Here is a 25572-nt window from a genome sequence, read left to right on the forward strand (position 1 = left end):
GCAATACCTTTAGCAGTTTAGCAGAAATAGTTTTGGCCTCATTTCATTGGCTTAACAAACAGAGCATAGCATCTCTCGGAACAGGATATTTGTTGATACAGTAGGAAAGCATTTGTGGCTGATTTTTAAACTTTGTCTTGATTTTTAAAATGCTTGAGAGCAACTCTGGATATTGTTTTTCTGTGTTTTTGTCTGGTGGCTTTAGAGCCAATACTGTAGCTCTGCTTCATTCATCTTGAAGGCCATCACAGTTTCTTCCTCTGTCTGTCTCCCCTATGGAAAAGGAAAGCGCCACTCTCTTCACACATCTCACTCCTGGAAAAAGAAACACATATAAAGTCTCCTGTATGTCAGGAACGGCCCACATTTCCAGCTTCAGCTGTGGAGTCAGAGCACTATTCAGCCTGAAGCTTTGATTTGAATGCGTTGGCGCTGGAGACACTTACAGGAAAGACACCCCCACCCACCGACCGACACTTGCCCACGCGTATATAAGCTCCCACACACACATGCATATAGACCTCTCTAGACCTCTAAACTGTACGCTGGCTTGTATAAAGACTTTCTTTCAATCTGCTTATTGAAAAGAGTGAGCACTGGTTTAGTTTAGTTGCATGTTTGCTTTTATTTATTTAAAAAATTCCCCATGTAGACTAAACAAAAACTGTACCACAGAACAAACATTTACATTTATTAATTTGACAGGGATTTGCCAGGGAAGTGAAATCAGGAGGGGTATTACATGGGTTCTTTCAGGCTGATTGAAAACTAGAAGTGCAGCTGCATTCTGGATCATTTGCATGAGCTTGACTGCATTGGTTGGAAGGCCGGTCAGTAGAGAATTGCAGTAGTCCAGTCTTGATATGACCAGAGCTTGTACTAGCAGCAGAGAGGCATGCTCCAACAGGAACGACCTGATTTTCCTGATGTTGTTGAGCACATACCTGCAAGTTCGAGAGGTTGCTGAGATGTGGGAGGTGAATTTCAGCTGGTTGTCGAACATCACCCCCAGGTTCCTCGCAAACTTAGTGGGTGTTATAGTTGAGGATCCGAGCTGAATGGTAAGGTGGTGTTCAAGTGATGGGTGGGCCAGTGTAACCAGGAGTTCTGTCTTGGAGAGGTTAGGTTGTAGGTGATGCTCCAAGAAGAGATGTCCAGAAGGCATTCAGAGACACAGGCAGAGATGGTGGGGTCATCTGGCTGAAAAGAGAAATAAAGCTGCGTAACATCTGCATAAAAATGGTATGAGAACCCATTTGCCTTAATGATCTGACCCAGGGAGATGGAATATATAGAAAAGAGGTGAGGAGCAAGAACTGTTCCCTGAGGAACTCCAGTTGTCAGCTGGTGAGATCTGAATGTCTCACCACTACAGGATTCCTTACAGCAGGGCTTGTCAACTGGCAGCCTGCCAATCATCTTTACCTGGCCCGCCGTCACATTTCAATTAAGTGAAGAGACTTTTCATGCCTGCCCTTGAAAGTAACTTCAGGAAGGGTACCGCACGTGTACTGTTGTCTCAGTTTTTATTTTAGCATTCATTACCTATGTATGATTCAAACGGACATTGATTTGACTTTTATTACTTCAACCAAATACAGTATATTCATAAATATCTTCTTGAAAAAACAATGCCACCCACATCTTGGATGAACTGTGGGTGAGCAATTTTATTTTAGGGTTACGGAATGCATCAAGGAATAAAAAATACAATTAAAATGACAATATCCCTTTTAATTACATATCATAAAAATGCACAAATACCTGATGCAATATCTGAAGGCATGTTTTAATATATGATCTAAAAGTAACAGCAACAAAAACGGTATAAAAGGAACAAAATGCAATAAATAACAGAGATACAAAATAGCAGAAGAAATGAGGATGTGGTAACAAACCTGGCCCGCAGAAATGGGCAGAGACTTGCAGGGGAATAACTAGAATATTATTAGCAGGCCATCCACTCACAGAAATAAAGTTTTGATATATTTACGGTGGGAAATTTACTATATATCTTCATGGAACATGTTTTCTGAAGATAACACCTCATTTCTTGATCTGTGATTTTTTGTGGGGATTGTTCTTATATTGACTTTGGAAAGAGACCTTCGGTTTTGGAAAGGCACTATATAAATACAAATTCTTATTATTATTAACTTCTTTAATTAATATCCTGATTTTGGCATAAAATAAAAATCAATAATTTTGACAAATACAGTATATTTTTGGCTTTTACTAAGAATGTTACTGTGCTACTTAAGACTGGTTTTATGATCCCGGGACACATTATGCCCCTATTTGCCTACCACCCAGAACACGCCAGTGCCACAGCAGCACTGAACACTGACTGTGTTGACCATAGACGATTTACATTTCTAAAACTGAATTACTGTGGAAGATGTTTGACATATCCACAACAAGACACTGTGTTCCAGCATCCATTCACTGTCCAGTGGGTTGCTAAGCTTGTGCTGTTCCTCCTCTTCAAGTCTGTGCAGGATAAAGATAGTTTCCTCTATTCTGGGTGATGGATGGCCCTGCTTCTATTTTAGGGGCTGGTGAGGGTTTGCCTGTGTAGAGATCAGCATATAAAAGATCTGGTCAGCACTTATCTGACACTGTTTTACTGTCCTGCAAATAAAAAAGCACAGAAATATTCAAGGATGTTAGTATGTTGTAAACAAACATGCTATATAGTATCTTACCCCTTCAACCACATCTACGCATTATTTCTTTCCTTTTTCAAATATTGTATAGAGAAAAATGACTTAAGTCAACATCCCTGTGTTTCTCGCTCTCTGCTAAGTGCATTATCCTGGGATATTGCTACTAGGGTTGGCTATCGTTTGGTCACAGCCCTGTGGAGTTCCTCCACCTTCTCCTTAGTCAAAGTAGCCTTCTTTGCCATGGTAAATAGGGTCTTGGCTGTAGTACTACTAGCTGGAGAGCCAAAGTTATAAACATAATTCATGTTACATTAATATTTTACAAATCGTTTGATCATTTGTTAGCATGCATGCAAGATTTACAATTTGCAACATTGTGCTTCTGAATGAACTCCGGACAGGTTCATTGTGTTTTGCAGGAGGTGCAGATGTTGGTTAGAAACTCTGCAAGATGAAAGGACCCATAGTCAGGCTGATAACTAAACCCAGAGGACTGTTATTTACTTAACAGATTGAAGGCCAGAACAAATTTCACATCAGTACACACACTTTTTTGCTTTTAATGTAAGGAAAACTGGAAGTGCTGTGTTTTTGTATAGTAATCTACTTAAGAAAATCTGACTGTAAATATAATAACGAGAATAATATGTGAAAAAAAACACAAGGGTCCACCTTTGCTTTTACATTGTGTTTAAAGGAAGGCTGTCATTTTTGTAATTCTAAAGCCGTATACCTATTTTTTTTCTATAAATAATTAAAAAAAATTGCTTGTACTGCATGCTTTCGTATATTGTAGGTGTGTCAAAATATACAGGTATCTTCAATAATAGTGATTGATATCAATATTGTGTCAAAACATCACATAACATTGTAAAAAATTTTGCACCCATTTAAAATTGTCTGCTTTTCTACCCTTGTTTGTTATGTGTTATTCTTTTATAAAAATAAAATACAAAATGTAAATAAAATATTTAATTCACATTTGAAGTTTGTAAGAAATTTACTAGGTTGCTAATTCGTACGATGTGAATCGTAAAAAAATGCACGATTATTAGAAAAAAGCAATAAAAAAGCCCCTCGCCTAACCCCACCCCTAAATCTTTCGTCACTGGTGCGAAATCAGACAATACTAAAATGTCAGAATTAGATGTAGGAATGTAAGATGAAAAGTTTAAATTCATAAGAAGTAGGCACGCCTTTAAAATGTACAATTTGCCGTGAGATTCTGTTGGACAACCCTATTACTGAAAATGTTGGCTATTTCATGATTATTAGTTTGCAGAGACTGCTATGTGGTCCGGTACTCAGGTGGAAATGCACGGCCTCTTGTGAAGGTCTCGTAGCTTCCTCTGGGCTACTGAAGTCCCAGACAGTGGACGGTCTAGTCTCGGTGAGATAGAAACCTAATAATCCTGCAGCAATAGAGCTGTGGTATAGTAATAATAATCCTCAGAGAGAAAACGAAAACCAGAGGAAAGAATAAGAGGAAACCACTTCATCTCCCTCTATACTTCCATGCCCAGCAGGCCGATTATGCCATACTTCAGTGAACAACCCATTCAGTGCTGGATGTCTCATTTCCTCTTCCTCTTCGTCTTTTCCATTGTCTTCGCTCTGCTTCCGAACCCTTTGAGGCTTGTGTTATTCCATTTACAGCACCTCTAAAGCACACGTCGTTCACCAAAACTCTTTTCTGAGCATTGTTTTTCTCATCACTCTCCGAGAAAGCATTAGGTCTAATCTCATATTTCTGTAAAGTTTTGTTTTTGCCTGCCTGAGGGCATCGTTTCTTGTCTAGTCTCCTCTGTAAACAAACATTGCATAACATTATCCATTATCTCACACAGTCCACAAAGCAAGACTAGCATGTTGTATAACCGGTTTCTTATTCATTATCCTGTCCCAGATGCAGCAAAGCATTTACACCATTCAGTAATCGGTGTACTGTGTGCTGGTGCTTCTGATGAACAGACCAAGAGCAATTAGAGCAGTTGCATTAAACCCACCTGCTCAACAGAGGTTTGATGGCTTAGTGCAGGGCTTTCATGATGTAAAAGATCCCCCCATATGATGAGTGTTTTGTGAGGACCCTCTTCCTAAAGTACATAGTCATCTATATATAAACAGACGTGCTCCAATTTGTTGGTACCCTCCACAAAAAAACGAAGAATGACTAATTTGATCTGAAATAACTTGAAATTGAAGTAATTGGCATCACCATTGTTTATTCCATATTTAACAGAAATCAGACTTTGCTTTTGAATTTTTATTCAACATAAATAATAAAACAAAATGAAATAGTCATTGACAAAAATGATGGGACCCCTAACATAATATTTTGTTGCACAACCTTTAGAGGCAATTACTGCAAGCAAACAATGAGACTTCTGCACCTTTTAACAGGTAGTTTGACCCAATCTTCCTGAGCAAACAGCTCCAGCTGTCTCAGGTTTGATAGGTGCCTTCTCCAGACTCCAAGTTTCAGCTTTTTCTATAGATGTTCGATAGGATTCAGATCAGGACTCATAAAAGACCACTTCAGAATAGTCCAATGTTTTGTTCTTATCCATTCCTGGGTGATTTTAGCTGTGTGTTTTGGGTCATTATCCTTTTGGAGGACTCATGACCTGTGCCTGAGACAGAGCCTTCTGACACTGGGCAGCACGTTTCGCTTCAGAATGTCATGATATTCTTGAGATTTCATCGTGCCCGGCACAGATTTAAGGCACCCTGTGCCAGATGCAGCAAAGCGGCACTTTTATATTTTTTCTCCAAAGCGACGGATGGTGCGATCAGAAACTGACGTACCTTCACCTTGGAGTTCAGCTTGTATCTGTTTGGCAGTTATCCTTGGTTCTTTTTCTACCATTCGCACTATCCTTTTTTTCAATCTGGGGTCAATTTTCCTCTTGCGGCCGCGCCCAGGGAGGTTGGCTACAATTCCATGGACCTTAAACTTTTTAATAATATTAGCATCCTTTGTCACAGGAACATCAAGCTGCTTGGAGCCTTTACCTTTACCATGCTAGTCTATTATTTCTTTCTGAGCTCCTCAGAAAACTCTATCCATTGCTTTTTCTGGTCCATGTTCAGTGTGGGGCACACGATGATGCCAAACAGCACAGTGACTACTTTTCTCCGTTTAAAAAGACTGAATGACTGATTACACGCTTGGATACATGTGTGATACTAATTAAAGAAACTAATTAGTTTGATATGTCACTATAATCCAATTATGTATTATCTTTTCTAAGGAGTACCAGCAAATGTGTCCAGGCCATATCTTTGTAGAATAAGCAATAATTAATCCCTTTCCAGAGCTCTTTTTACATTTTTACTTCATTCTATGACATACCAAAGGCAGCCAAGTATTCATGATACAATAGCTTTTATATCATCACTCTTCAGGAGGAATGAAGCATTTCAATGAGCTGTAAGGGTACCAACAATTTAGAGCAGTATATATATATATATATATATATATATATATATATATATACTATATATATATTGTGTAAAGAAACCTCTAAACTGTGTAAAATAAACAATAAGTGTAATATTGTAAAGATAACATAAATCATTGGTATTGTCAATCTGAGCAGAACAAAATCACTTCAAATGCATTTGTAATGTAGACATCATTTGTAAAAAGACTACTTAACAAAGCCCAATGAGTGAAATAAAGGCAACTGTAGTGAGAAAAACTCACTTTAAAGATAAGAATAAACAATTTTGGAGAGTATGCATGTAGCAAGAAAGAAGAGATATACACTTAGAAATAAATATGAAGACTGAAATGAACCAGTAATATTGCTCAATAGACTTTTAAAGTTTTTGCTTTGTCTTTTTGTTTGTCTGAGATTTTCTGCGGATTCCCTAGTATCTTCTGGAGCCCCCTGTTATTTCTGTGTTTGCATACTTGATAAACCTTGTCTTAATGCTTTCATTGATAACTTAAGGTTAGGACAACTTAAAATGGATTTATAAAATAAGTGATTTAGACAATTGTTGACAATATTAAGTTCTAAAATATTTAAGCTTGCTCAGTTTAGTAGAATGTAACTAGAAATTACATATTTGTTTTATGACTTTTTATTTTTGATCTGGCTAATCTCAGTTCAAAACTTTAAAACCCTAAAGGACATACATATGAGGTTCTCGGATACTTTTTCCTACAAATACAATTCAATTAAATATTGTATAAAATCCTATACTACCAAAAACCTCAAAACAATATACAGTAAATTTCCATGAGCTACAAAATGAAAAACTTGTTTGGGAAAAAGGGTTATTTTTTATTAAATTTGCATTTTCTCAAAATGTTGGGATGTTTATGATTAAGGGGGTAAAAATAATAATTTAAAAATGGGATGATACAAATGAATTTAACTCTTAACTTGTTGTCAGATATATCACTGTGTCTTTGTTACTTGCTTTTACAATTAACATTATTTTTGTATATAAAATTAACTATCCAGAAAAAGACTTACAACATATGCTTAGAATTTAAAGCTGAGTTTAAAGACAACAACCAATATTTTGAGAAATGCAACATATGTTAATGTTTGTGAACGTCTTTTTACTGTAGCTGCATGACTGTGACCTTAGATAAATGCAGAGGAACTTCAGTGCACACATTTGTGAGAGACAGGGCTGTGTGCTGGTTCCAGTATTGATCAGTGCGTGTCTGGTGGGCAAGGTAAATGGCTGTGATAGATGGCTGTATTTAAGAGGTGTGCTGTTCCCCGTGGCTCGTGTCCGGGTGAGTCTCCACACAGTTCTTACTCTGCTAATGAAAGCAGATACTACGGTGAACAGGTCAGTGATGAATCAATGGCTCTCTCACTCAGGTAATGACACAAATCAATCTATGTCACAGCTACCAATGGATAACACTGCCCAGGAGAGGCAGGTGGAGAGAGTGGGTTTGCCTTTGTTCACTTTTAATATCAAATTGTTTTTTTTGTTTTTTTTGTCTTCAAAGATGTATCGAAGTCTTTTAAATATGCTAAAGATCACTTATAAATTAGTTTCTAATGGAGACCCACATCGTGAGAATGTAAAGTAGTAGCATCGACCGATTTGTTTCAGAGCGCACCGAATTTTCCAGTAGTTATTACCTATTAAAACGTACAATCGATAGTACATGCGGAAGATGTTAAGTAATAGTTTGCCCCCAAAATTACGATTTTGTTCCTTAAACAAGTGCCTAGATGTTGCACATTTAAAAGCACGCTTACCGACACATGTTCTACAAGCGTGAGGCCTTTAAAAAACAAATTAACCATGAATTGAGTGCACTGCAAATCTGAAGGAAGGGTTGTAACACTTCATGAACAATACCCTTTACAAGTGAGAGAGTGAGAGAGAGAGCGCGTGAGACCAGGCTGGCTACTGTATCCTTACATGGACAATGTCAATACAAGCTTGACAGATCTGGCCCATCTGCTTTTTCTCAAAATATCATTAATGCCATAAAAAGCCAGAACTATAAGGAAAGATGTAAGCGTTTGTACAGACGTGTCTAGAACTCATCGTGTGTGTGTTCCATTGCTTTTCTACCGAGTGGAAACTCTTTCATGTGTTGATAAGGCTGGAAAAACCTCATCAGATGTTTTAGCTTTAGACAATTTGATCATAATCTTCCCATGTTATTACAAAGAGTGTTAAAATATATCTCGCTGTTAGGCAATTTGCTTTTCATGTGCTTGTGTGATGCTTGAGGTTCTTCCAGCGATAAAAAGCCACCTCTGATGCGGCTGGTTTACTGCAGCAACCATGGTGAAAATTAACCCCAAGTCCACAGTACCGTCGACATGCTGCTTGTAAACAGTGCAATAAAATAAGCTGAGGAAAAACACTTTGGTGGGTTCTGCAGTTACCCCATGTGTTAGTGAAGTCTGAGGGTGCAACAGCGATAAAAGTTTCATTTTGAAATACAAAGAAAGCAAGACAGAGTCGACATTAGGATGAAACTTAGTGAGTCCAATTGGATGGAAGTACTGTACCTATTCAATCGCTTCTGGATGTGTGTATATGTGTGTGCTGGCTCTGTTAGTGTGTGTTTGGAGGAAGACAGTTGACTGGAACATTTGTCATTATTCCCCTCCACTTGCTTGTGTTTTTCATGCAAAACCTATGTCAGATTTGTAAAAAGTAAAGTGTTTTTGCAGAATATTCACAACACCTCCCTTTGTGATTTTATATATATATTTGAAGGATTTGCTACAAAACAAATTTTCTCTGGCTTGCAGCTTATTTTACACCTTTACCAAACTTTTTTCACATTCAAATTTATCTAATGCTTGCAATGTCATGTAAAAAAAATTCACATTTTATCCTGCGCATGCAATCTTTTTGGTATAATTTCACCTTCATATCCGACCCTGTGACGACACAGGATCCCAGAATTATAAATACAATTCCAAAACAAGTTGGAGTGCTGGGGGAGGGTATCAAGTAATACTACGTCATACGTCCAACTAGTTTTTTAACAAGTTGACCATGTTAAGCATGAGAAGCCAGCACGTTTAACAGTGTAAAGAAGTCAGAATGCATGACAGAGCATGATTCCTGATCTCTAATAAAATTACCATACGATAAAATTCAACAATTGTTCTATTTAATGCAATTGTTATACAATATAATATCGATGTAAATTGTTGAGTGTAAGAAAAAGTCATTCATAGCTCTCTCAATAAAATAGATATTATATAGGTTAAATTAAGCTATATAATATCTTTCTTGTCCTCATTCACCTCCTTTAAAGGCGCTTAAAGTTCCTCCTGGTTTACAGAAGGGCTATCTTAGTAATTTAGCTGTGCCAACCAGCTGAATTCAGTCGACACTTTACAACCAGCCGTGACAGAGTGTTTCCTGTATTTGTGCGAGTGTGGAGTGTGACATTTGTGTTTGAGTGGGTTTGTGCGTATGTGTTTAATGAAACTAGAGGAGCGCAGTCTCACCAGCTGCAGTGAGTGGGGGTTTAATGGTGCAGTTGTAAAAGTAGAGAACATTTTGGGCGTGAATGAGTTCAAGGTGGAGATTTCCATTTGCCTGAATTTCACTTAGCTCTTCATTTAAAAAATGTTTCATAACTTTGCAAAATGATTTTTGTATTTAGACTTTGGGAACATGATTTCTGTGAATTCAGGAGCATTATAAAATATGTTTTAATAGCTTCTTGAATTTAAACCTCAGTGCTGCTTTGATGGATTCTTTCTGTGAATCATTTCAAATGGTTCATTCTTAAAAATCTAAAGGGTCCACAATAGTATAGTGTTCTCAAACTGTGGAGGGCCCAAGATGGATCCAAGGGGGCCACAGGTTTTTAGGAATGTAATAAAATATCTAAATTTAAGCATATATTTTATTCAATCAAATGTCAGAAAAATAAGACCACCAACTAAAATAATTGATGTTCCAGCATTGTAGAACAGAATATGTTTTGTCTTAATTAAAATTCTATGTATTTATTTGAGTTGCCGGCAAAGTGATGCACTCAAAGGTGGCCTTACAACAAAAACGTTTGAAAACCACTGGTATAGAGTCATGGGGCCGAGGATTGCTAACTATGATCCAGGCTTAGAGAAGCAAAAAGCCATTAGAGAGAAAAAGAAACTTGTGAAAAGGTGGAAAGGACAGAAGTGTTGAAGTGTGTCTCAATGGATTGCTATGGTTCCGCTCCTGTGCTGCCTTTGGCTCAAGTGCCTGTCAAACTCCAGGTCCAGACTGATGAGGAAGTACAGAGGATGTCATGTGAGGCTATTCTTTTCTTTTTCCTTTTGTCTGTTTCCACAGCACAGTAGCATCCAAACTGTTATCTGCTTGTCGTACATTGTTATAGCAAAGGTCATGAAACCTAGTAAAAAGCCTTAGGTACATTCGATTGTTTCATCATGGTTATAAATTGTATTTAATTTACACCACAATTGATAATTTATGAATGTTGTGGTTATAAATTATGAAATGAATATGGTATTTAATTTTAAGATAACAAGTCTATTTTTAAGGGAAATGTTTTCAGAAAAATGTTCAAAGACCTACTAAAGTGCCTTGAAATCTGCAGCTTTGTTTGATGCATTGGCATAATTTTCTCTTAAACAGGAAACTAAGGCGGGACATATTGAGTGGCTCCTGACCTTTTTGAAACAGACTGTTACGGGGGCGTTGGAGTCTAGAGAGCTTTTGATTAGTCAGAAAAAATTAATGAAAAGCTTGAATGCAGAATGATGTCATAAAAATTATGGATCTATTTTTGTGGAAGAGAGAAAGTTGGTAACCGAACAGCGTAGGCACCCATTCACTTCTATTATTTGGACACAAAACCAATGCAAGTGATTGGGTGCCAGTTAACAACATTCTTCAAAATATATTTTTTTTGGTGTTTTGCAGAATACAGTTTTGAAATGACAAGCGGGTGAGTAAATGATGGGTGAACTATCACTTTAAGGCTAACATATTTTCATGAATTACTTATTTAGACATTTGTAACTTAACTTTCCAAACATTTTAAGAGACACTGTCCATGCTCTGTCCAACTGTACTGTCCTTGTGACAAACTGACATTTGGTTTGCACCGATAGCTGTAAAAAGAAAACAAGAAGAAAATGACAAACGAGAGAGAGGGTTAGCAATGGAGTGAAGAAGAAGCCTTGTGGTGCTTGATGAGAATCTGCTGCTGTTTCCCTGTATGCCAAGAGCGTTTATGAACTCCGTCAGCTGCTTGAGCTCACCAGCTTTCTCAGGTCTGGATCCTGTTAGTACAGGATTTGTGCTCATCACGTGGAAAAGAGATTGTGCCGATTCCTCCCACTCTTCCTAATGGTACCCAAAAGGCAAAGATGGAGGGAGGGAGAAAAAGAGGTTGAGCGAAATGTCTCCTGGCCCACACCTTCAAAGCCAAGCTATGCTGCATCATGGAAATTTGGCCCCATTCCCCAGTCATGTGGGTGATGTTGACTACACATAAGAATCATTACAGCACTCACTTTACTTTGTGTACTTCTCAATTTCAACATGCTTGCTAAGAAACATCAAAGGATTGTATCGCTTGACCGTAAATAATCTGAGCACCTTGCTTATTATTTGTAATATTATTTTAGGGCTTAGGGCTTTAATGTTGCATCATACTGAATGTGTATCTACATCAACAATATACTATTTAGTAATGAGATATAGTTTTCATATTAACCATCATAGTCCCAATAAATGATTATTGATGCCAACAAACTTCACAACTGTTTGCATTTGCTTCAGTGAAATTCAGCTGGAAGGCTTAAGATGCCTTTGGCCGCATTGTGTTTTGTTAAGTAGTTGCTTAGAAATCAAACAGCGTGTTTCATCTTGCCGATCAGCCTTGTAGGATACTTAAGTAGATGTATAAACAGCAGGATTAGTTAATAGACACTTGGCAGGGGTACATCCTGTCTGTTTCTGCTCCCCGTCCAGCCCAAGACAAACTGCCGGTGGAGGAGCCGTACGACATAGCTCATCCTCCTCTTCACCTCCTTTCCGTCAAGCGACTCTCAATACAAAACCCGTTGTGGTGTCTGAGAGGCTCCAGCTACGGTGGGGTTTATGGGCTTGCGTTGTGTTTTATTTGGCTATAAGGAAGAGCTTGGGGAACTGCCTGTGCTGTAGGTTGGAGGGGTGCATGTGTTTTTGGGATTAACCATCATCATTGCGATACAGATTTGGGAGGTCCAGCAAAGCTTTAGAAATATTGACTATTAAACTTACCATTAGATGGTCTGTAAATCAGAGTGAAACAGATAACATGATAATGATTTCAATGATTTTATTATTATGATAAATGTTTTGTGTCAGGTTGACTTTTGAATTGAACCGAAGGTGACAGACTAGCTTAAATCTTACTGAGGTCAAACCGATGCAGCAGTTGTGTTATGTGATCAGTTTCAGGACCCTGGACAGCACCGTCACTGATTAGACTGAACCTCATGTTAAAGGCCATCATTTTCAACCTTCACAAGTTTCATAGTTTGTGTCTTTGCGCTTCTAAATATAAAAAGGCCCAAACTCGCACACCACTGAGACTTGCATGCATGTCGCAGCAAAGAGACTTCTCTCCCAAGCCTTGGTGAGCTATTTTTAGACATCATATTTGATTAAATAGCATCGTAGTCTGTTTGCTAGTAGTTAACAATGTTAATTACAAATCTTGGGTGCAATTTGCGACCAATTTGGCTCTAACAGAAGGGAAAATTATACTGAGAAGATATTTTTTCTTAAAATTGGATGTTGTTCTGACCCCCTAACCCTAACTTCTGCGAGACATTTAGCCGGCAATGCCTGCAGACTTTATTTCAAATTTGGTTGTTTATATTTTCAGATATAATGCTAGTTCATAGTGTCCCAGAAAAGCTGAATTTAGTTGGTGTTGAGTTTTGTGCGATCAGTGTTTTAACCATTGTCTCCGTTTGTTATGATGTCTTGAATCAGCCTTTAAGTATTATCTGTTTTAAACTTTTTGCTTCATAAAAACATTCAGTTTGAAGTTTGCCCATGAATCTAGGTGTTCAGCATTCAACATCTGTAATGTGACGTGAAAAATGATCATTGACCTTGTCTGTCTTACATTTTTACTGTCCAGTGTACTGCAGCCCCCTTAAACTTAGTCGCAGTGACCATGCATTGATGTCTTGAGTTCAGATGACAGAAAACAAAACACGTGCGCTAAGTGGCATTTCAATGCAAGTTTGAAAAACATGTCAAGGTGTTTTATTTTGGAGGTGGAGGTATTTTGTGAACTGTGTGAATTCACATGTAGTGATTGACAATTTTAAATAGCCCTCTCATTTGTGCTTTATAGTAAAGTTCCATTCTGGCTGAACCTGGAACAGCAAAGTACAGTTTTAGATGACTACTCTAATTGTTCATAACATGCCTGTGTTTAGAGTCCCCAGTCTGAAGGAAACCCTTTTCAATTAGTATAAACAAGAACATTTACAATGGTCAGTGATAAAAGTCACACAATGTTTCATACACACAAATGCACTCAGCATCTGTACACAACAAAACCATATTTTTCCAACTCTTTTTGGTCTGTCTGTGGTCTGCTTTCCATCCATTATTAACTCCGTAACTCTGTTTCAAAATCGAGTGAGCTGCTTTACTACCTTCTGCATACTAGCATAACAGCAAGTGAAGTAGCATCCTAAATATCATGGAATCTCATAAGAGACTGCTCTGGGACACTCTACATAGTCAGCATCTCAATTTACAATCAGCACAGGAGACACAAAGAATGAAAGAAAGAAGATGGCTGGGAAAGAAACTCATTCCATATTTATTGCTGAGGTACAGAGAGAAATGGAGAATGTGACATTGAGTCTCTTCAGTTTGACGAATGCCGCTCACCGATGGTCATATTGAAACGTCTTCTTCTACTGTGTCGATTTCATTCGTTACCACAATGTTGCGTCGACTCATTGTGTTAAACTCTCTGGGAAAAGTACATGAACCGCAAACCAGCCCTCACCATCTAAAAAATATCTAAAGTCACTGATCATCATTTCATATTACTAACTACCATTTATATGTAACTTACACCAAGTAGTAAAAAAAGCTCATTTGATTTTGTGGACATGCAGTACAAAACATAATTCTTGCTACTCTGCCATCGTCATCTCAGAACTAATCGCTCACAACCCAATTGCTTTCAAGATGTCAAAACTGAGCAGGGCTGTTGAGTCCCACCTCATTATTTTCTGTTATTAGTGTATCATTAACCCTAATGCCTGTGTGAAGATCTGGTCAGAAATCTGACTTGTGTTATGAAGTCTGTTCCAGCTGCAGTGGAAACAGCAGCCAGTGTCCAGACCTTCCTGCTCAGACAGAGTAGAGCCATTAGGGGCTCAAGCCAAATCAGAGCCAGATGTCCACAGGCTATTTGTACAAGCTATTCAATAATTCACTGAGCAGCCAATATAACTCAGACTGTATTGTGTTGTGGGCTGTGGATCGCTCACGTTGTATTTTATAATAATCCAATGGAAAATGAATTATTGTATTAATCTTGTCAGGAACGCAATGACTGGCCTCTAAGACAGCCAACTGACTGAAAAGCCAGTAGCTTATCTCGTTTTCTGTCCTCTTCTCTTCTTTGTGTTATTTCTTTATGCATGTTATTCATTTTTTGTAGTTAATACAAACATTTTAATTTTACACATAAAAACAAATATTTTATTTATATACATTTATGAAATATATTTTTTATTAAAATATTTGCATATATGTATATAATTCAACTGTAATATAAATATTTTTATATTAATGTATTTTTATTTAAATCAATTATTAGTCTTAAAGATGTTTATTTAACATTTTGATTCAGTTTTCAAACCTTCTGTTGGTTGTATGTTGTTGTAACGTTTGATAGGTGTTGAAAAATATACATAAATCATTGTTATTAGTCAATCTTTATTTTTGTCACTGGGTTTTGCAAAAATCTAACCAATAAAAATATTAAAAAGTATAAAAGTACACAGTATTTTGTAAAAAGTACAGTGTGTTTTCCATTACCTGAAAAACTGCGAATTTGGACATCCAAGGTTTCGGAAGGACAGCGACTGATAAATAGGGCTCCAAACCAAAAAAATCTGTTAAGGAGCCATTGGGTCCTATAGGGAAAAAACAGGCACCAAATTGTTTTTTAAGAGCCACTTAACATTAACATTAACTTCAATTTAATCATTGTGATGATTTTTATTCAATTAAAACAATCCATGGTACTGACATGGAGGTCAGATACATATACATACACAGTAAAAATATCCCATAAAAAACATAAATTTTCTGTCACCTGGGGTTTTTTCCGTAAAATTACATGGTTTTCTCAGATTTCTTGTAAATTTGCATCTTTTTCTATTATTTGAAAGTTTTTGACTGTATTTCAAAAACATTTTGTTAAAAAAATTAAATTTTCTGACAGCTAGGGCACCAGAAATATGCAATAAAAACAATTTCTAAAAAATATCTAAAAATAAGTGAAATGTCTGTTGATGAAATTAAATTTTCTAAAAAAAAAAATTTGTACAGTGTACATATTGTATGTTGTCCTTGTATTATCCCTGGATTTACCTGGCCTGTGTATTTGGCCTGGTAGACAGCAACATCGCCCTCTGGTGTGCCATGTTTGCTCAGATAGTACACACAACAGGTGACCTAGCTCTTGAAAACAAAATTTGAATTCCTGCTTGAAACATTTCATTGGTATCATTATATACTCTGAGTCTGCTACAAAAACAATACGAGACAGTCACACACACACACACACACACACACACACACTGGCAAACAGAGGCAGGTGGATAGACCATTATCCACTATTCTAATCTTTCTCTCCCCATTTTTGTCTGTGCCATTATAAAGTGGTATCAGATGCACTGTTGCAGAATCGCAAGCTAACATTTGCATACACACGCTCCCTCACATGCACACACTCAAAAAACTAAGTTGTTGGATATACTTAATTTTATTTTGACACCCATTTCCACACAACTGAATTGGTTTATCTGAACTTAAACTGGGTGAATTGTACAGACAAGTAAATCTTAAATTCATCAAATTATTTGATTTAATTTCAGAGATTTGTGTGAATCAGTGTGACAGTATTTTCTCCCTCTTGTAAGGTATGGTAGTTGCCTATATATGTCACTATTACACATTGAAATTGTGCTTGAACAAGAAACCAATACAAATGCGTTATATCAAACTATATTGATTAAGTAAAACAAACAACCTTTACAAATAATTTTTTTGAGACAGCTGAATTGGATGGTGGAGCTGTGTTTTGTCTTGCTAGTAGAAGGAGGTCCCATGGGTTCAGCTTTAGAAGCTCGGATGTCTAAGTCTGTGGGAACCTGGCGCTTTGACCGCACAACTCTGAATGCTGAAAGACACATTGTCTGGCCTGAGTGCAGAGCAGCGCTGGTACCTGCGGCTGTTTGCTCAAAAAAAGCTATTCCTTCCTGTTCTGATATTTTCATTTCCCCCACCTCGAAGTGCCTGACAGATGTGTCTGGGTGCACGTTTGTGGGCTTGTACATCGCTGCTACTGTTTTGCCGGAATGTTGGGTTACAGTAATGACTGTAGCAGAAGCATCTTTGCTGTCATATGTGTATTTTAGGTTTGCTCCTGCAGTGTGAAGTTGTTCCATAAACAGTCAATGATGTGAAAGAACTGTTGATCATAAATTATGTTTCAATTATTCATTATATTTAATGTGTCTTTACAACATCCAACATGCTAAAGCAAGTTCCAAGTTTTGGAGCAGAGCATTTATGTGCATGCATTTGTTATATAAACACCTTCTAGCACCAGTTTGAGTGTAATAGTTATGGTCTACTGTACCACAAGAATATGGAAAGTGCTATATCCTGCAATGACTCATAAACTCTGTCACGATCCAGACTTTCTGCATTGTTATAGTATTGGAGTGTTATGAGATTCACAGAAGCCCTCACACTGACTGAAAGAGTCTGAGCTGCATGTGGGTGTTCATGTGTTAGCCGAGCTCTGAAAGGGTGAAGAGTGGTTCAGACAGACTGTGTCTCACTGACTTAAATGGAAAGACAGCACAGAGAAACAGGTGAAAACAGCTGTTAACATGGATACACGCAATGCCGCAACTAGTTTATCACTGATTTCACGCGAGCATTGAAACACAGCTAGCGTTGTAAATAAGCATTTGGTTTTTTAAAGATGAATGGATATTGGCATCGGATCTGGAGAAATAACAGGATTGACACATATACGATACAAATATAGATCATGGATCTCGGTCATCACCAGAGGTGGACAGTCGTGAAATATTTTTACCTCAAGTGTCTGTACTTTATCTGAGATCTTTTTTTGCAACCAGCCAACCCTCACTCCACCCCTACCTTTCGAAGCAATTTGGTGTATGACACAGGACCAAGATGTCGTCACGTTTTCGTTTCTTTGCCGAAGTAGATAATTTATTTTAACATGCGTCAATAACATGGTCAATAACATAGTCTGTTTAGGGCTACTGTAGAAACAACATGGTAAATACCATGCAAGGGGACCTGCGGTGTATGTAGATAGAAATAGCTCGTTCTAAGGTTAATAAAAACATCCCACTTTATTATGTAAGGTCTTAAGACAGCTACACATAGTTCGGTATATTATATTACATTTCTGTCAATAGATCCTCCAAAAAAATGTGACAATGGACCTTTAAGAATACATAATTGATCTAGTATTGTCTTTCATTTACTTAAGTATTTAAGAGTATTTTAATTAAGTAAAAGTAAGACAGTACTAGATGTTTAATGTACTTAAGGTAAAAAATGGTACTATGCTTTGGAATGTAGTGAAGTACATTTTTCAAAAGTAAAAATACTAAAGTACAGAGAAATGTACTTGAGTAGACATAAATACTTCCACCTTTACAAATCACAAATTACTTATTTAACCTTTTTATTGTATAGCTCAACCACAATGACATATGAGCTCTGTGTGAAAGTATATACAAGTAAATATCATGTTCTCATATGCTTTCTGTTTTACAATTATTTTCAAATAAAAAAACTTCAATGAAAAACTGCTGTTGTTAAGTCTGATCCAAGTCAAATATAACTTGAAATGTGAAAATACTCAACAGATGTGTGATGTCTTTATCGAATAACTACACTTCAGTTTTGCACATACAGTACACCTCCTTTCCCAATCTGTTAAAGTACTGAATTTGTTTTACACTTGACAGCATGTTCGACGACCCGCTGCATGTCTGTAAGATTTAAATTGCAAGTAAAGTTGAATCTGTGAAGAAAAGTTGAACTGCTTTTACCAATAAAACCTGACTGAAAAACTCAGACGCTCGGTGGTGGTGGTGGTATCTTGCTGTGTGACGGTGTAGTCATTTCATCAGCATGACCACTTTAAAATGAATGAAAGGTGAAATAAAGAGAAAGGATTGAAGGCGAAAGACGAGACTCCCAGATGTAATAAAAACATCAGTTGCTGGATGACTTTGTGTGTTTAGTGTGATGTCTGCTACTTCGTTCAGACAGCACCCAACCGCATACGGCTGTACGCCTCACACAACTGCATTCGTTTCTAAAAATGAAGAGCCCCGCTCTGTTCTCCACCACCTCAGGCTACTGTTCTTAATGGCCTGTTTATACAGGGTGAAAACACAAGACAGAGAGGAAAAGGTGGAAATACAGCATACCGCACCAGAAAGTGTGCATGTTTCCTCAGCACGCTGTAAATAGACAGCGTACAGACTGTGCCATGTTATAGAGCGCACACACATTTATCATTTGCAAATTCAGTAGTTTAAACAATGATGCCAGGGATGCTTTTATAGTGAAAATGGTTTTGTGAGAGTATCTTTCAGGTTGTGTACTTCATCAGCTATTATATTTGCTGGTTAGGGGCTGAAAGAGCTGTCTAAAAACCCCACCGGATTTCACTCCGCTCTAAAGCCACTCTGAAAGTGCATTTCTTATTCTCTCGATATTCTGTAATGGAGCCCAACCTGAGGATTAGCAAAGGTGTTTTTGAATGTGAACAAAGCCTCCTTTAGTTTGAACTTCAATGGTGGTCAGGTGAAGTGAGGGGCTACAGTTACTGGAGCGTTTTCCCACTGTCCGAATGAAACTAATGTTTTGTATTTGCTTTTGTTTGTTCATTGCTAGGTTCACCTTGGTGTTTGGCTGTCTGGTCCTGTCTGTGTTCTCCACCATCCCTGCTCATATGGAGCTCTCCAATCACTGTCTCATCATACTGGTGAGGACCAAACAAAGTACACACATCCTCCATTCACCCAACAGTTCGCCCAAAAATAAAACAATCTGTCCTCATTTAGTCATCCTCGAGTTGTTTCATATCTATATAATAAAAAAACCTACTATGGTGCTACTACTCAATGGTGAACTAATTTAAATCAATTCACAAAAACAAGCTATTAGATGTCAGTGTTGTTTTCTGATCTGGGCTTCTAAGATCCCTTCCAGGACTTTGGTCCTTAAAAGATAATCACTGAAATAAGGTCATTTGATACATGTGTTATGCTCAGCTGGTTTATGGTGGGAAAACAGTAGGGTGGCATAACAATCAGTATCAGATAGTCCTCAGGATACACAAACAGTGTTGAGGCAAGCTATGGGAAGCCCATATTAGCTGTCACGGTGCGTCAAGACAGGTAAGTTTAAAACCAACCCCAGAGCTCTAGCCCCTTGGGATGGCCCGTTAAAAGGTCATATCTGTTGATTTGAACATCAATAGATGACATTACACCTTGTGTTAGATTGTAAAAATAAAGTATGAGCTATTAAAAAATTGTGTGAGTTTGATGTGCAATTCTGTTTGGTGATGCGTAGAAATTACACACCTGAGGTTTTACATACATACAGTAGCACACAATGCATCAGCAGTAATGTAAATGCATGGTGTTAAGGCATGCGTTGAGTTCTTGAAGGATCAGCATTTTGAATACCTTCTTTATGCAGACAGATGTTTTCATCAGGTGAGCCCAGCTGGGGTTTATCCAACATTAGCAATTAGCAGGGACCAAGAATGTGGCGATGATGGATTAGCTAAGAGGTTAATTGTGTTACTAGACATGACCGCAGTTTCCTGTGGTGAAGCAGAGTGTGGAGGTTATTAGAGACTCTACAGCCATGCTGTGCATTTTACAATGAGGTTCATTTATTACATATATACTTTGGGAATATTGGAGGGAGAAGACTTGGGCTGTGTTTTTGCCATTTGCAGATATTTTTGTTCATTTACACAACAAGGTGTGTAGCCTATGAGTAGCCAGGTGTACTTTGCTCATTGCTGGCTCTTTTGTGAGGCTCAAAATGCTTCCTAATTTGTAAGTCACTTGGGATAAAATCAGAGGCTAGATAAATACATGTAAAGGTAAAAACTGTATATGAGTAGTCAGTCAGTGTACGCTGCAGAACTATATATCAGAACAAAGACTATAAAGACAACAGGCACACAACAGAAGGCACCCTTAAATGTTATTATGATAATGAGCTTTGTAAAAGTCTTTCTGAAATATAGAAAAAAGTATGTATTAGCATCTTAACAAAAGCTAGTTTGACCTTTTGTAACACCATTATTTTGATTAATTATTTAAGGAATTCATATTTTAATTTATTAATATAATGAATATATAAATGTATTTAATTATTTATTTATTTAATTGTTATTGAGCTTTTGTTAAAGATTTATTTCATCAGACGATTTCAAAAACCTATTTGATAAGATTGTGAACACGAAACATTAATAATGTAACACCAGCCACTGTCACATTAAACAACCTCTTCCGTTGATCTTTGATTGTTGATATTTTCAATTTTGCATCAAATAAAAAGGTAAATGGTCTTAAAATAAATTTTTGAAATATGCAATTTTTTCACAAATTGCACAGAACTGCTCATATCATCGCTGTCCTTCCAAAACCTCGGATGTCCAAAATCATTGTTTTTTAGGAAATGGAAAAAAGAAATGGTTTAAAACTGCATTGTCAAAGCACTTTTTAATACTTCTTATTGGTTAGATGTGTGCAAAACCCATTGACAAACATAAAGGGTGACAAAAAATAACAATTTGATGACAAAATATCCAAATCATGAAATACAGGACAGCAGCGATATGGCACTGAGTGGTGATTTCTTGCTGTATGTAGTACTGATGGTGTTTGTGGTTTGCAGGAGTTTGTCATGATTGTTGTGTTTGGTCTGGAGTACATCATTCGCATTTGGTCGGCCGGATGCTGCTGTCGCTACAGGGGATGGCAGGGTCGACTGCGTTTTGCCAGAAAACCGTTCTGTATCATCGGTAAGCTTAAAACCCTTCTATCAGTATGCTTGCTGCCCCGTATAAGCTTCTTTGAACAGGTTGATGGATCTGCTTTGTCTGTGTAGATTTTGACATATGCTTAGCGCATAATAATCTACCCCGGATCAATGACTGACCCAAACATACATAATGCCTGAAGGAGAACAATCTTTATGAGCTTCCTTTTAATTCCATCCTAAGGTCAGGCATGCTGAGGGATTGCTGATGCTGTTTGTATTTATTACACACCCAAGCACATGCCCCATGTGTGGTATTGTGTTGTATGATGGTAATTTCTGTCTTCAGAGTGAATATATCATTGTGTGTTGTGTGTTATGCACCGAACCTCATCTCCATTTATCAGGAAGCAGAGCTCCATCAGAAAACCATCAACACAGTGACTAACTCTGAGTTATGAGACAGTGAACAAAAGGAACAATTTCCCTTCCCTGCTTCACACATTTATTCAGAATGTCCCATTAGAAATTATACAGAGATCTTGGCATACCCCTTAGACTCTTAATGAAGCACACTGCTGTAATAATACAGCACATCATCCATTACCGCCTCTGCTAGAAAACTAATATAAACATATTCAACTCAGACTCCATGTAGCATTCTTTTTTTAAACCTGCAAGACTTTAATACTGAATGTATGTGGAGCATGGCAAATAGTGAAAGCTATTTAATTTAATGAACAAAAAAAGAAATAATAATTATTATTACTATTATTATCGCCTCTGCTAGAAAACTAATATAAACATATTCATCTCAAAATCTATCTAGCATTCTTTTTATCCCTGCAAGACTTTTATTACTGTATAATGCATGGCAAATAGTGAAAGCTATTTAATTTAATTAACAAAAAAAATATTATTATTATTATTATTATTGTTAATAATGCTTTTTATTTTTATAATTTTGTAATGAATTCATCCGGATTAATTTGATTGTCAGGGATTTTAAGTATTTTAGGATAGTCACTAGCGAATGGCATTGGACTGTGCATGTTTTGCCCTCGGTCTTATTAATCACATGACAACGGTTTGTGGTTTAAAAGCAATTTTTTTAGGCCATGCACCAGCTGAGCAAACAGATATTGAGATGAATGGGAATTTGGATATAGTTATTATGGAACCAACCTATTTGTTAGATTAACCTAAATAAAACATTGTAAATCAATGCAAAATAGGTTGAAACAGAAACATTCTGTTCAGCAAGCAAATGACAATCGTTTAATTCATTTATTAATTCGTTACATTTATATAGCGCTTTTCTTGGCACTCAAAGCGCTTTACATTGAAGGGGGGAACCTCCTCAACCACCACCAATGTGCAGCATCCACTTGGATGATGCGACGGCAGCCATATTGCGCCAGAACATCCACCACACACCAGCTTATTGGTGGAGAGGAGACAGAGTTTCGAAGCCAATTGGTACATATGGGGATTATTAGGAGGCCACGATGTACAGTATATAGGCAAATTTTGCCAGGATGCCGAGATTACACGCCTACTCTCATTTGAAGGACATCCTATTTTTAATGAGCACAAAGAGTTGATTGCAAATGTTGGCAATAACAGAATCATTTTAATAATAAAAAAATGTATGTATAGTCAAAATGTTAGGTCGATGCAGATACTGTAGCAGTTATTAAATATGTTTTTTAAAATCAGTTTTAAATATGTCAAAGTCCATCTGCTTCTTACTAAATAAGTTACCTCATCACATTTGAACCTTGGGAAGCATGCTCCCAATACACAGCGTTCAGAATATTTTTTTTACAACAGGCTTGGTTAAAATTGCTGAACTGGACCACATTAAAAGCCGCCACTCTCCTAATCGATTAACAATGGCGTTTCCACCTTTACATTACCCTTTCAAGAAGCATTATGCTCCAATTGCGCTTAGCGCTGTCAGAATGAGAATCGACTGCAACAAATCAGACAGTACAGCTGCTCTATTGGACGCGTTGCAACTTTTATGATTTTGGATTTCCACATTTTAGTATGGGTTTTGTTCAAAAGACACATAAATCAGCCCCTCTGGTTCCCATCTGCTCATGTTCCCCAACGTTCCACTTTCAACCTTTAAGAGTCGTGAGATTCAGATTTCACATAACAGACTCTTTGGAGGCCACCTTGGACTCGTGTGACTAAAAAGAACGTTATTTCAAACCTCAGGCGTAACGTTCGGCAGGAAAATATGACGGAGGTGATTCGAGTAAAGAACAATATTATCTCTGGTTAAGATGTGTTGGAAGCTCGAGGAGGATTAGATACGCTGTTCTGTAAGGTTGTGGCTTCCCAGCTGTCCCAGAACGACCCAGTTATTGAAATATCACCATCCCTGTTGTCTCCGAGAGCTACTTATTAGAACACACAGATTAATTTCTATATAGATGGTCTCATATGCTCTTGGAATGGCTGGGTGGTCCTCATCCTTGTTGAAGTAAGCTGTGTGTTGCCAGAGAAGAGTGATATTGATATTGTGAGATAAAGAAGGCTTTCGAATGGGTTGCATTGTGCTGCTGCTGATGCTGCTTTGCTATGGCAGGCTTTATTTTATATGGAATCCATATCCTGATTAACTGCTGTGGTCATTTCTACAGTAGCTGGCCAATAATCAAGTATTTATTTTGTTTTCCACATGTAAATGAATGGAAATGCTGTCTCATTAAACTCTTGCTGTCTCCTGTGTTACAGACATTATTGTGCTCATTGCATCCATCGGCGTGGTTTCAGCTGGTAGCCAGGGCAATATTCTTGCCACGTCTGCGCTTCGCAGTCTGCGTTTTCTACAGATCCTGCGCATGGTGCGTATGGACAGGAGAGGCGGTACCTGGAAACTGCTGGGATCTGTTGTCTACGCTCACAGCAAGGTATGCTTGGATATGCAATGGAACTGTTTTTATTGAAACTGTAAGAAAATATAACAACCCCTAAAAGCATTGGGTCTAATGTTCAAATGTCATTTGCATAGTATAGCATCAATGTGGCATTATGAAATTTCCAAAGAATAATTTGAGAAAGTCCTCAAATAAGTAAACTAGGACAGACTGTACCGAGCTCATAACGTTGCGTGTGAGTATTTATGTGGAGTCAGACATGTGACCCCACAATCAACCTCTTTCTCCATCACTGCTTGGAGTGAAACTCCAGCCATGGGCTGTAGCCAAGCCACACGCTTCCTCTGCTCTCATTTAGTGGAGAGATTAGGGGTCCCCACAATGAATAACTGTGGTCCACATAATAGCAGAGTTATTTGATTCTATCCACATTTTCCCGACATACAGTATCTCAATTGTCTGTAAAGATGACCTATGATTCTTATGATTGATGTTGTGATGTTTGTTTTCAGGAGCTTGTGACCGCCTGGTACATTGGCTTCTTGGTGCTGATCTTCTCTTCGTTCCTTGTCTACTTGGTGGAGAAAGAATTTAACACACAGTTTGCCACCTATGCAGATGCTCTTTGGTGGGGTACGGTAAGTCTGCAGAAAAAATCTAAAAAAGTGGCGCTGCCAAAATGTGAACCAGTCTGTGAAAAGCAGGCTAAAGCCTCAAAATCGAATTCTGAGATGAGCATCAAAGTTTAATTTCAACACTTAGTTTCACTTTGATTTTGGTCTTTTTCTCAGTCCCTAAAAAAGATTTTAATGGGATAGTTCATCCAAAAATAAAAATTCTGCCATCATTCACTTATTTCAAACTTGCATGGCTTTCTTTCTTCCGCAGAACACAAAATAAGCTATTTAGAAGAATGTTGGTTACCCAACAACGGCGGCACCCGTTGTCTTGCACTGATTTGGGGTTGTTCGGTTATCAATATTCATCAAAATATCTGCAGAAATCTGTGTTCTGCAGAAGAAAGAATGTCATACAGGTTTGAAACATATGTATAAAACATGGACGACACGCTACCATTCACTTCTATTGGAGAAAAATGAAGCCAAAACGTCAGAGTTTTGGCCAATGATGTCATTTGGAGATGCTGTGTCTATACCAGACGCGGCTTGATGCGACGCGACAAAAGACAATAAAACTTGTTCACACTGGATGTG

At 37.6% G+C, this 25572-nt stretch overlaps 1 protein-coding gene across 2 annotated transcripts in view; it reads left to right on the forward strand.

The window, feature by feature from the left end:
- Positions 1-25572, forward strand: part of kcnq5a (potassium voltage-gated channel, KQT-like subfamily, member 5a) — a 90382-nt gene that overhangs the window by 45660 nt on the left and 19150 nt on the right. For both annotated transcript variants that reach the window (XM_079472764.1, XM_079472763.1), the window contains exons 2-5: positions 19356-19446; positions 21384-21510; positions 24216-24391; positions 24871-24996. In XM_079472764.1, coding sequence (XP_079328890.1) covers positions 19356-19446; positions 21384-21510; positions 24216-24391; positions 24871-24996 — 520 coding nt within the window. The remainder of the gene's footprint in view (positions 1-19355; positions 19447-21383; positions 21511-24215; positions 24392-24870; positions 24997-25572) is intronic.

This window comes from Barbatula barbatula (assembly GCF_947034865.1).
Source record: "Barbatula barbatula genome assembly, chromosome: 14".
In the NCBI taxonomy this organism is placed as follows: domain Eukaryota; kingdom Metazoa; phylum Chordata; class Actinopteri; order Cypriniformes; family Nemacheilidae; genus Barbatula; species Barbatula barbatula.